The sequence below is a fragment of the Bos indicus genome, chromosome 29 (assembly GCF_029378745.1).
Source record: "Bos indicus isolate NIAB-ARS_2022 breed Sahiwal x Tharparkar chromosome 29, NIAB-ARS_B.indTharparkar_mat_pri_1.0, whole genome shotgun sequence".
Lineage (NCBI taxonomy): Eukaryota > Metazoa > Chordata > Mammalia > Artiodactyla > Bovidae > Bos > Bos indicus.
Window position 1 is genome coordinate 10,029,462 of NC_091788.1, and position 12,664 is coordinate 10,042,125.

General features: G+C 44.0%; 1 protein-coding gene across 9 annotated transcripts in view; it reads right to left on the reverse strand.

Moving 5' to 3' along the window:
- Positions 1-11,307, reverse strand: part of CCDC83 (coiled-coil domain containing 83) — a 53,126-nt gene extending 41,819 nt beyond the window's left edge. The window contains exons 1-6 of one of the 9 annotated variants that reach the window (XM_070782983.1): positions 11,202-11,307; positions 10,847-10,922; positions 10,027-10,154; positions 8,150-8,213; positions 5,220-5,296; positions 4,686-4,808 (exon numbers count right to left, since the gene is read on the reverse strand). In XM_070782983.1, the coding sequence (XP_070639084.1) occupies positions 4,686-4,780 (95 nt within the window). In that variant the 5' untranslated portion in view covers positions 4,781-4,808; positions 5,220-5,296; positions 8,150-8,213; ... (1 more) ...; positions 10,847-10,922; positions 11,202-11,307. The remainder of the gene's footprint in view (positions 1-4,685; positions 4,809-5,219; positions 5,297-8,149; positions 8,214-10,026; positions 10,155-10,846; positions 10,923-11,201) is intronic. The other 8 variants (XM_070782984.1, XM_070782986.1, XM_019955388.2 and 5 more) reach the window with 8 other exon arrangements.
- Positions 11,308-12,664: the final 1,357 nt, after the last annotated feature.

Consider the following 12,664-nt stretch of genomic DNA (forward strand, 5'->3'; position numbering starts at 1 on the left):
GAACTGTGGTATTGGAGAAGACTCTTGAGAGTCCCTTGGACTGCAAGGAGATCCAACCAGTCCATTCTGAAGGAGATCAGTCCTGGGATTTCTTTGGAAGGACTGATGCTAAAGCTGAAACTCCAGTACTTTGGCCACCTCATGCGAAGAGTTGACTCATTGGAAAAGTCTCTGATGCTGGGAGGGATTGGGGGCAGGAGGAGAAGGGGACAGAGGATGAGATGGTTGGATGGCATCGCCGACTCGATGGACGTGAGTTTGAGTGAACTCCGGGAGTTGGTGATGGACAGGTAGGCCTGGCGTGCTGCGATTCATGGGGTTGCAAAGAGTCGGATACGACTGAGCGACTGAACTGAACTGAATTGAAATTTAGTAGAGAGAAAAATAAAGCTCTTTCTTTCCAAATGAAGGCGAAAAGCATTTTTAAAGTGAGTAAATCCTTTAGGCTTTGCCTTGAGTTGCTTCTGCAGGGGGCAGTTCGGAGAGGTCTGAGTGGCATCAGCAAGCCTGGGGGTGGGGTGGATTCTAAGATGCCCTGAATGTTTGGCTGCTTCAACGGCCCCCTTGTGGACTGTTCAGTAGTTGCAGGCTTAACTTCACCTAGCCTATCCTGGGAATTCACTTCAGCCTCCGCAGGCCTCAGAGATGATGAATTTATCAGGAAGCAGGGCTTCCTTGGTGGCTCAGACGGTAAAGAATCCACCTGTAAAGCAGGAGATCTGGCTTTGATCCCTGGGTCGGGAAGACTCCCTGCAAAAGGGAAAGGCTACCCGCTCCAGTATTCCGGCCTGGAGAATTCCATGGACAGAGGAGCCTGGTGTGGGCTACGTCCATGGGGTCACAGAGTAGGAGTGAATGACTAACACTTTCAGAGGAAGCTAAGCCTCAGGGCTCCCCACCATTAGCCACTGTGGGAACTCAAGCCTCCCTGTTCTCTGAACACTTCTTCTTTTCCCATCTCCCTTATCTACTCAGTGCCCTAGTAACCCACATGTCACACTAAATGCTGAAGCAAGTGGGAAAATAAACCAATGAGATTTATACTGAGCACTTAATATACACTGAAGTGCTTTGAAAAGGGCATTGCACTGTTTTGAAGCACAGTGATATGGAATTAACACTAATGCAGTCGTCTGTCACCTTGTCCCTTCCCTCCTTATTAAAATGTTAGTTGATGGAAGGAATTTTCACATATTGAGGTATGAGGAAGTCATCCTGGCTTATTCCTGATTTGGCTTGAACTTTATGCTGACTAAAACAACCTGAGGCCTGTCAAACATCTATTGTTCATCTGCTTTAACCGTGACAGAAAAGTATGCATTTAAACATGAAAATGGAGTAACTGTGGTTCAGGCATTCAAAAAGGAGCTGGGCAGCCACACTGGATGCAGTTTCAGGCACACTTCTGTATCACTGAGAACTCTGTTTTGAACTGTATCAAACTCAAAGATGCCACCGGCCATTTTCAAAACAATATTTTTGCCAGGGGCTGCCAGCTGCAATTTTATGGCCCCAAAGTCCTTACTTTGAGCCCTTACTTCTCACCAATTCCAACCCTAATTCTTGACAAACATGTAACTGTGGTTTGGGCCTGTATGTTGCTGTCGTTGTTAAGTCACTAATTCGTGTCCGACTCTTGGGCCCACGGACTGCAGCTCACCAGACTCCTCTGTCCCTGGGATTTTCCAGGCAAGAATCCTGGACTGGGTTGCCATTTCCTTCTCCAGAGGATCTTCCCAACCCAGGGAATTGAATCTGCATCTCCTGCATTGGCAGGTGGATTCTTTACCACTGAGGCACCAAGGAAGCCCTTTTGCCTACATAAGCCTCCCCATTCTGCAGTCAGTGGAACACAGTTCAGCTGCTTCTTGCATCTGTGTCTCCTGGGCTACAGCCCTAAGTTTGGCTTGAATAAAACTCTTTCCTATTTTTATTATAGGTTGTTTATTGAGTATTAACATAGTAATGTGTCAACTTCCTTCCTCCATGCAATTTTGTTAAAAATTCTGAGAAGGAACACAAATGTGGGTTTCAAAAAAGAATCTATACTCTTACTTATTATACTTTTAAAACCTGTAACTGTATCTGTACCTATTGCTATGCCTATGTCCATACTCATTGTCGAAAACTGGGTTGAGGGCGGGGAATAAATATAAAGGAGAAAATAAAAACCACCGTCACCTAGAGATTTAGTATTATGCAATAAGATATTTTGCTAAAGGGAAAGAGAGAGGAAGACCACATTCACATAACTTTAATATAGTATATTGTTAGAACTGTTCTATTTTATTATTATTTATTGTTAACCTCTTACTGTGCCTAATTTAGAAATTAAACTCTATCATAGGTGTATATGTGAAGAAAAGACATAGTATATAAAGGGTTCGGTACTATCCATGATTTCAGGCATCCCTTGGGAGTCTTGGAACAAATTCCCTGAGGAAAAAGGCTGACTAAGATGTGATCACTCTGCAGATTCAACATTGGCAGTCTCAGTTCTTCGCCAACAACCACAGAGGTCTATGGCCTTATTTTCTTGAGAGAGATTAAGAAAAGTTCAGTTGCTCAGAAGTCATGGACGACCTACTCTGGGCCCTGAGCTCTTTGTTAGGGGCTGAATTTGTATAAGAGAAACGTAAGATGGTGCCGGGGACCCTTGGATGATCCTTCCTCAGATGGTGAGGGGGGCGTCTTGACTATTCATCGTGTGACGAAAGTCCCGTCACCTGGGACCTCAGGGAACAGCTGAAGTGTCGCCAGAAGGGCGCGGGAAGGCCCAGGCTGTTCCACTCCATGAGGCTGTTTATTTAGTTTCAACAAAGGAAGAGAACGGAAAGCATGCGAATGCTCAACTTACGTCTTGTACTAGATCATGAGAATTTTTAAATGTTCGCCTGTTTGGAAACCTCTGTTGAAGAAGAGAAAGACTGGCCTCTGGCTGACCCAGAGGAGAGAGAAGGAGCCATAGCTGGATGCCATCCCTGTGGGCCGTGGGGAAAAGGTGAGAAATCAGACTGCAGTCACGGAGCTGGACTTTCTGCCCACCTCTCAGAAGCCACGGTGCGCCAAGTCTTCAGTTACGCTGCGAAACGAGCGCAGGGAGAATCTGGCTGTCGCTGAATGTTACCTCCAGTGTTAAATAAAAGGGCACTTGGTGAAAAGTCCCTTCCCGTGGGTGCTGTCAGTGTTCTGACCCTCTCACTCACCATCTTCTAAAAAGAACATACAGACTCGGAGTCTCACAAGAAGGACATTGGATTTTCCCCGAATGTCGTTGAGACCTGGTCTCCAGCATTGCTCCCCAGTTTCAACCTTGTCACCCTCCAATAGACGGCCTCCTACTCCTAAGACCCACGTGTCCACGGGGGTCTGCTAATCTGACCCTGCCCTTGCCCTCTCTCGCTCCCTCTGCCTTCTCTCTGTTCCTGGACTGCGACACGCCCTTCCTCACCCGCCCTCTTTTACATGAGCCTTTCCGGCCCTCACGCTCTGGCTCTGTAACATACATCTGTTCCTCCTCTTTCTGAGATCAGCTCCCACATCGCCCCCTCAGACGAGCTCTTCCTGCTCCCTGCGACTGAAATGACCGAGAATGTACGCACTGAGTCTGTCCCATCCTTCGGTTATGCTGTTGCGGAGCACCCTACACTGTTCTTCCGTAGCATCTTCTTTAGAGGTATGCAATTTTTCAGGAAAGACCGGACTGTGTTTAATGTCCATCTCCCGTGCTTCGTTAGGAAGGGACCGTGTGGGCCTGTTAACTGTTGTCCTCTAGTGATCAGGATTTGCCTGTATTTGGTTAACATTCAAATACTTGCTCAACAGGCATGAAGTGCCTTCTTATTTGAAAAAAAAAACTGACATGTATTCATTCACTGCCTAAGTGTTACACATTAAAACACCTACCCGGGACCCAAAGTTGAAGTTCAAAAGCTATCGAAGGGCTTACTCTCCATCAGTTAGATAAAACAAACAAACAACAGGTATCACCTCTAGTCTCGTCTCTAGCTCCTGGGATAGAAATATTAAGATATTCTTATTAAAGTGAAAGTCGCTCAGTCATGTCCGACTCTTTGTGACCTCAGGGACTATCCAGTCCGTGGAATTCTCCAGGCCAGAATACTGGAGTGGGTAGCCTTTCCCTCCTCCAGGGGATCTTCCCAACCCAGGGATGGAATCCAGGTCTCCTGCATTGCAGGCAGATTCTTTACCAGCTGAGTCACCAGGGAAGCCCGTTCTTATGAAAAATAATTATAAATCATTTGGTTTTCATTTGTAGGCATTTGAGGACAATGCAAATTGGAATGTCTAGAAATAAAAAGTTAAATGAAGAAGAGAAGTGTGTGTACATTTACTCTTTTGTAAACGGACACTGAGGTGTGCTCTATTTGAAGAGGTAAGCCAGCAAGTTGCTGTGCATTTGAGGGAGGGTGACCAATAATTCAATGGAGGGGGCGAGGGAGCCAAGACCCATTCACGAATGCTGTTTCATAGCTTGGCTTGTGTTACTGCCAACGTGCCAAAACCTAAAAAAAAAATGCACATAGCACGAGAGTGAAATTATGCCTCTAATCCAGCTTCCTTGACAGCTTTGGAGCGCTTCATGTTCCGCTGGAGTTATGCGAGTGTTAGCAGTGCTTGCCACTTATGTATGAGAACTTTTGGATTCCATAATCTAAACTTACTGATAGTCTAGAAGTGCTTCACTGATAGGCAATTTGACTTCTTTTGGCGGCCCATCTTGAATATCCCTTTTATTTGTTTTCGCCGCGGTTTCCATTGTGTTGCTTAGCTATTAAGAAGAATACCTGCTTGAAAAAAGAGACACAGGAAAAATAAATAAATCCTTTGTTCCTTTGTGTTTATCATATAAAGCACTACTGGGACTTAACTTTAAACTGGCTCTTCCATCCAGATTGCTCCCGTATCCCCAGAGCTGACATCATCCATAATGCTGGGTCATCAGGAATCAATTGGATTCTTGAGTCTGAGTTCTATGCTTAGAGCAGGTCCAGACCAGTACCCCAAACTTTCTGAGACTCACTCTCTTAAACGATCCATCAACAACTGTTGCCCCCATCGAGCTTCATTAAGAGCAAGAATTTAACTTTTTCAATCATTTCATGTCTCCACAGTGTTTGGCAGAGTGCCCTGCCTATAACAGCAGCTCAATAAATGTCTTTTAGTTATTAAAAATTAAGATGAAACAAAAGCACAACCTTTTATGAGGACCAGGAAACTTGGCTCCAAAAGAGTCAGAACAGGGATCCAAAGAAACTAGGTTTGGCCAGGGTTGCTATAAAGAGCAAATATAAGGACTTTAATAAAAATGTCTTTTAAATGGTTAAGAGGTTTATAAATGCAAAATAACAAGAGTGATAAAAATAATGTATTCTCATTACCAGTGACTGTTTATCAGCTATTAATTGCTTTTGTATCTTATAATAAGAAACATCAAAAACAATATTTTTTAAAAGGGAAAATCAGACTCACTGTTTTTAGTTTTTATGGTAAAGAGGAACACTTTGAGAATTTGGTATAAGTACTAATGCACATCTTTTAAGATCATAGTTTTTCTTGACAGATTTTTATCTTTGGATTTTTATTAATGTATATTGTCACTCTGCTTATTAACTTATATGTAGAGTATATCATGTGAAATATTGGGCTGGATGACTCACAAACTGGAATCAAAATTCTGGGAGAAATAACAGCAACCTCAGATATGAAAATGATATCCCTTTAATGGCAGAAAGTGAAGAGGAACTAAAGAGCCTCTTGATGAAGGTGAAAGAGAAGAGTGGAAAAGCTGGCTTAAAACTCAACATTGAAAAGACTAAGATCAAGGCATCTAGTCCCAGCACTTCATGGCAAATAGATGGGGAAACAATGGAAACAGTGACAGACTTTATTTTCTTGGGCTCCAAAATCACTATGGATGGTGACTGCGGCCATGAAATTAAAAGATGCTTGCTCCTTGGAAGACCTAGGAGTGTATTAAAAAGCAGAGACATCACTTTACTAACAAAGGTCCATATAGTCAAAGCTATGGTTTTTCCAGTAGTCATGTATGGATGTGAGAGTTGGACTATAAAGAAGGCTGAGTGAAGAACTGATGCTTTTGAACTGCGGTGCTGAACTCTTGAGAGTCTCTTGGACTGCAAGGAGATCAAACCAGTCCATCATAAAGGAGATCAGTCCTGGGTGTTCATTGGAAGGACTGATGCTGAAGCTGAAGCTCCAATACTTTGGCCACCTGATGCGAAGTTCTGACTCATTGAAAAAGACCCTGATGCTGGGCAAGATTGAGGGCAAGAGGAGAAGGGGATGACAGAGGATTAGATGGTTGGATGGCATCACTGACTCAATGGACATGAATTTGAGCAAACGTAAGGAGATGATGAAGGACAGGGAAGCCTGGCATGCTGCAATTCATAGGGTTGCAGAGAGTTGGACATGACTTGGCAGCTGAACAACAACAACAGATCTCAAAAAGGTAAGTACCTAACCTGCATTCAATGTATTACTAGGTGGGTGTGGGTGGGTGTGGTAGGAAAAACAACCTTTGTAGTTATTTGTTAAAATGGCTGGAAACTCCATGAGAGTGGGGGTGATGTAATTCTTGTACATTACTATATTACCCCTCCTAGCACAGTAGATCTGGTCCTTGTCAAATGAACAATTAGATGGATGAATCAGGTAGACATATTTTAATTCTAGATCTACCACCTACTATCTAGGTGACCTTGAGTAGGCTACTTAATCTTTTTGAGCTTCAGTTCCATCATCTGTAAAGTGAGAACAAAATTCTTATTTTAAACACTGGTAAGGATGAAACGGGTTAGTATTTAAAGCACCTGGCATAGTGTCTGCCATACAGAAAGAACTGAGTAAGTATTTTTGCCCCTTTAGTTATGGCTCCAGAAGCATAATCTGGTAAATTTCAGGTAACTAAAGCAGAGGACTGTCTGCCTGCTACCAAGTAAGAGGTGAGGTGTAAAGACGAATCCATGTAGTTTTCGACCATCAGCCTTCATCACCAATTTGGATCACCGAATAGGCAATCTACACAAATCATTCAGATCCACAATGGAAACACTCTCTGAAATAAAAACACACTTTTCCCCTACAGACTTGCTGTTTGCATAACCAGACCTCTAGCGAGGTTCAGTCTTGGTGCCTAAGACTTTTCTAGCCAAGTGTGTTCATCTCTGTATCCTAATAGATTCTAGGATTTGTGAATGTAAATATACTACAATACTTTTTAACTGAAAACCACAAAGGTAACATATCAGAAAGATTCAATTCAGTAAGACAGGTTAATATATTGTGTTATCGTCTCAGATGTGGAAGTATTGAGAATGATTCCATAGGCTGCATACTGGCACAGTTCACAGAAACATCACTAGGAAAACAAAATTGCTATCTTTTGTTTCAGGAAAACTGAATTTTTATATTACTTTCTATTTTAAAATTAGGATTTTTAACTTAACAGCTACACAAAACCATAGCATGCTGTCAAGGGTTGCTTTTTACAAGAACTTAGTGTTTAACAAAAACTTTCACTATAAAATATTTTATTTAAAAGCTGAAGCAAATAACATTAATCTCTAATTTTCTTTCTGAGTCATATGGAAGAGATCAAGTGTTATAGTTCCCACCTGTGGTACCCATCTGGTGCTGGAGGAAAAATGACCTCATTTTGCTCAATTACTTCAGTTACCTGGCTCTTATGTTTCTGACTCTCTGACCAATTTACAGTTAGTTACCTAATTGCAGCTCAAGGCAAAAGATTTTAATAAAATATGAGTGAAAATGTGGATCCATTAAGCATCAGTGGTTTGTGCATAAACTATATTAAGATTCATTGTTTCACATACTTTACAGAAAATTAGAAAGCCATTTGGGTCACCTGCTTAACAGTTGCTTTTTTGCAGTGAGCTAATGACATTCCGTCAGAATGTACTTTTGCATCAGATAATGTCCTACAAACAATGGGGATTTTAATAAACATTGACAAGGATTTACAGTTCCTGACCACCTAGAGGATTCCTCGGGAAAAGGGGAGAAGTCTAGAAAAAACAGCTACAAAATAACTATCCTCCAAGAAGATTTCACTTAAAATAATTCCTGACAAACGAATACTTGCCCGGATTTGTCAGTAACTTCAAACATCTATTAAGGGCCTGTTCGTCTGTGGCAATTTTTCTGGCCTGTAGTTATAAAATATAAAAGAGGTGAGACTTCTACTTAGACTGATAGGAAGAAAGAAGCATACTCCAATGGAACTTAAAAAAAGAAGAGAGAGAGAGAGAGCAACTCTAAAAGGCTTTAGAAAACCATACAAGTAATAAATGCTAGAGAGCTACTTCCCCAGGGCATGATCTTTTGTGCTTGTTTTTCCTCTCCCAACTCTGTTGGGGCATCAATAACATACATTACGGGTGGCACTAGTGGAAAGAACCCACGTGCCAGTTCAGGAGACGTAAGAGACACCAGTTCGATCAATGGATCAGGAGGAGGAAATGGGAACCCACTGCAGTATTCTTGCCTGGAAATTTCCATGGAAACAGGAGCCTTGTGGGCTACAGTCTATGGGGTCACAAAGAGTTGCACAGTACTGAGTGCACGCATGTGCACACCCACACACAAATACACACACCCAGTGAGGGCAGGAGAAGAGGCTGGGTTTTAAGGACTTGGGTATCCATCATTTTCAGAGACTATTCCATAATCATTTTCTATCAGGAAATGTTTCAAAAAGTATTCCCCAAATGCTTCTCAGTGAAAAGTAAGAAGTCTATTTAGTAAAAAGCAATATATAGTAAGCCATCTTCTTCAAATATCCTCTCATCCCATAATGCTTTGACTCTGTAAAGTGTGTTAGTCACTCAGTTGTGTCCAACTCTTTGTGATCCCATGGACTGTAGCCCACCAGGCTCCTCTGTCCATGGGATTTCCCAGGCAGGAACACTGGAGTTGGCAGCCATTCTCTTCTCCAGGGAATCTTCCTGACCCAGGGGCCAAACTCAGGTCTCCTGCACTGCAGGTGGATTCTTTACGTTCTGCATTATCCCCCAAACAAGGGTCCTTTCCTGCACTGTCTCAGGGTCCTGGCTCAATACCTAGAAAGTTCCTCATGACTTTGTGGAGCCATGAATATCCAGAAGCTTCCTAATGACTCCTTTCATAGTTCTATGGAGGCTGGGAGTGGCAATTCTGCCCTCATGCCTTTCTAGATGTTTGAAGTAGATCCTGATGTTTGCTAGCTAATGTTTCATAGATTGAAATGGTGGATATTTACTTAATAGCATCAGTAATGATAAAAGTTCCGAATAAGATTCCATCAGGGGTTGAGACCATGATTTATTTAAAAAAAGATCTCTCTATGAGTATTGGAAGTCTTGAAGTCTAGACATGGCTTTGCCATTAACAAGCTATAAAATTATGTCAGTCTAACAACAGCTGTAATAATGCAGTACTTCCAAAAGCCTTTGTTAACGAACAATCTGACATCTAACCATTAAGGCACTCATCTTCAACAAGGCATAACTCCTCAAATACTGAAAGGTAACTACTTCAGCAACTCATTTTGGGAATTCAAAAACAGATATTACCATATAGGTCACCATCTCCCATTAGGCACAAACTGGGTGTTCAGACCTGATTCAAATGCCCGACTGGCAAATAATATGCACAGTCACTTTCTTTCCTGATGGTCCTATTTATTTGCTCATAATATTGTATATACCCTGATTGGAAAGTAAAATGACTTTTAAATTCAAATTCTCAGTTAGGCTAGGATACTATTTTTAATACAATCTAAAATGTTGTGGAAATGCTCTCCAGCATATATTAAAAAAAAAAAAAAAACCTGAATGCATTTAAAGGCTCTTAGTAGTGATGATATCACCTAAATTTAGTCTCACAAAATTTCAGACCCACCTCATTTGTATAGATCATGTACATATAGCCTCAAACAACTTTAAAATGTAAGATACAGCCAATTTGGAAAAGAAACATAACCATGAAGAGAATATGGTGAGAATAATGGACATATATACATGCAGGACTTTCCACACTCTGATGGCGAAGGAGAATGAAAAGACCTCTCTCCTTTAACAGTGAATAAAGCGTGCCAACTGGGGCTCGGTCTTGGGGGTGGTGGAAAGAAAACAATGAGCAATTATTATACATGTTGATAAATACCTAATCTTATTCTTTTCCTTCTCTGCCTTCACAGGAAGCTTTCTCTCTTGTTTTGTCATCAGATGTGACATGTTCTCTCACCTCCCAACTGCTTTCGCAACTCTCTCCACCCAGCAGAGAATTATGGGGTAAGAAGGGGAATGAGGAGACAAACAAGCTGCGATACAAATCTAATAGATTAATAAAAGAAAGAAGCCAAGCGTCCTATTTAGAACTAAGGATGCTGCCAGCAGCCAGGGCAAGAAGCTGAGGGTGAAGAGCCATCAATGCCACACCCAGAGCTTATAAAGCTCCTGCAGCGGGAGGGCTCCATGCTGGTACTAAGGACGCAAAGATTTGCGGGGTCTGTTATCTAAAGCCTTTCACCAGACTGCGGATTCAGCGAGAAGAGCATTAAGGAGATTGGAGTCTAGACCTAGCTCCTCCATGAAGGAGTTTTATAAACTCGGACAGGTCTCTAGACCTCTCTGACCCTCGCTTTCTCTTCCATCTTTCCTACCTGTCAGGATTATTAATGAGGCTCAAATGCTTTGGGAAAACTGCCAAGCGATAAAGCCCCATACGAACAGAAGGCATGATTAGTCTACTGAGCATCCGTTGTGTGCCAGAGGCTGAGGGCATCACGAAGGTTACAAACCTGAGATAAAGTCAGATCCTGCTCTCCGGAACTGAGATCTCAGAAAGGCAAATGAGCAACGTATCCAGGGGTTCTACTGTGAGGCGGAAAGAGAGATGCGTTAGTATTCTGATCGGATCCAAAAAGTTCTTCCTCCCTTTGTGTCTCCTGAGTGAAAGGTTAGAAGGTTAGCGGCTCCTAACCGCCCAGCACTTCACTCGATGTTGGACCCCCAGAAAGTCGGAACCCCAGGCCCGTTTTGTGGCGGAGCCAGCTGCAGGGCCAGTGGGTACCGGGCGGAGATGCTCATAAAAAGTCTTAAGAGTCAGACTGGAAGGAGCCGGGGCCGAGCAAGGAGGCTAGGCGGTGTCCTGACCTCCCCTGGACGGTTTCCGGGTGCGGATACACAGCAGTGGACCCGAAGGCAGCGCGCACGGCCGGCGAGCGGACCAGGCCAGTTCACTCCAGTGCAGCCGCCGCGCCCCCCGTTTCCAAGGCGACCGGCGCGCGCGGGCCTCCCCAGTCCACCACCGCAAGCCGCGAGCGGCGGGCCGGGCCCGCCCCCTGGTGGCCGCAGCGGGGAACAGTCAGGTCGCGGGTCCGCGCTCCCGTTGCCTCCCTACCCGGTTCTCACCGTCTCAACTCGCGCAGCTGCACCCAGACTCCCTCAGTTCAGTTCAGTCGCTCAATCGTGTCCAACTCTTTGCAACCCCATGGGATGCAGCACGCCAGGCTTCCCTGTCCATCACCAACTCCTGGAGTTTACTCAAGCTCATGTCCATTGAGTCGGTGATGCCATCCAGCCGTCGCATCCTCTGTCGTCCCCTTCTCCCGCCTTCAATCTTTCCCAGCATCAGGGTATTTTCCAATGAGTCAGCTCTTCGCATCAGGTGGCCAAAGTACTGGAGTTTCAGCTTCAACATCAGTCCTTCCAATGAACACCCAGAACTGATCTCTCCTTTAGGATGGACTGGTTGGATCTCCTTGCAGTTCAGGGGACTCTCCACAGTCTTCTCCCAACACCACAGTTCAAAAGCATCAGTTCTTTGGCGCTCATCTTTCTTCACAGTCCAACTCTCACATCCATACATGACCACTGGAAAAACCATAGCCTTGACTAGACGGACCTTTGTTGGCAAAGTAATGTCTCTGCTTTTTAATATGCTGTCTAGCATATTAGGTTTGTCATAACTAACCTAGGTTGGTCTAGGTCTGGATTGGTCATAACTTTTCTTCCAAGACTCACTCGCCCACTTTTAACTCCCTCGCGAGGCGAACTGGGAGGCCGCGAGTGGTGTAGAGGCTTGAGATCTAGGCTCTGTGTTGTGACTGTAAGCTACTCGCTGTTTCTTCCGTTGTAAAGTTAGACATCAGGATTGGACCGTGGTTTTCCGACAGCTTGTAGGATGGGAAAGGGATGTGCGTTCTGCCCGCCTCTCCGCACCCCGCCCCTTCCACCACGGAGGCCTCTCTCCTGCCTGCTTTCATTTTGTGTAAGCATTTTCTCGGGTTTAACTCCAAGGAGAACTGCAGACCCCTGGACTAAATGCTTTTAAGGTAACTGGAAATGGCAACCCACTCCAGTATTCTTGCCTGGAGAATCCCAGGGACGGAGGGGCCTGGTGGGCTTCCGTCTATGGGGTCGCACAGAGTCGGACACGACTGAAGCGACTTAGCAGCAGCACAGCTCTAAAAGCCCCTGATACTGCTTATGTTCCTTCTCGTTTTATCTTTTTTTTTGGCTCCAAAACCTCAAGAAAACCAGTATAGATTTCGTCTTTCCCTCTCTTTCCACTTTTGGCAGCTCTGGTTTTGGAGAAGACTCTTGAGAGTCCCTTG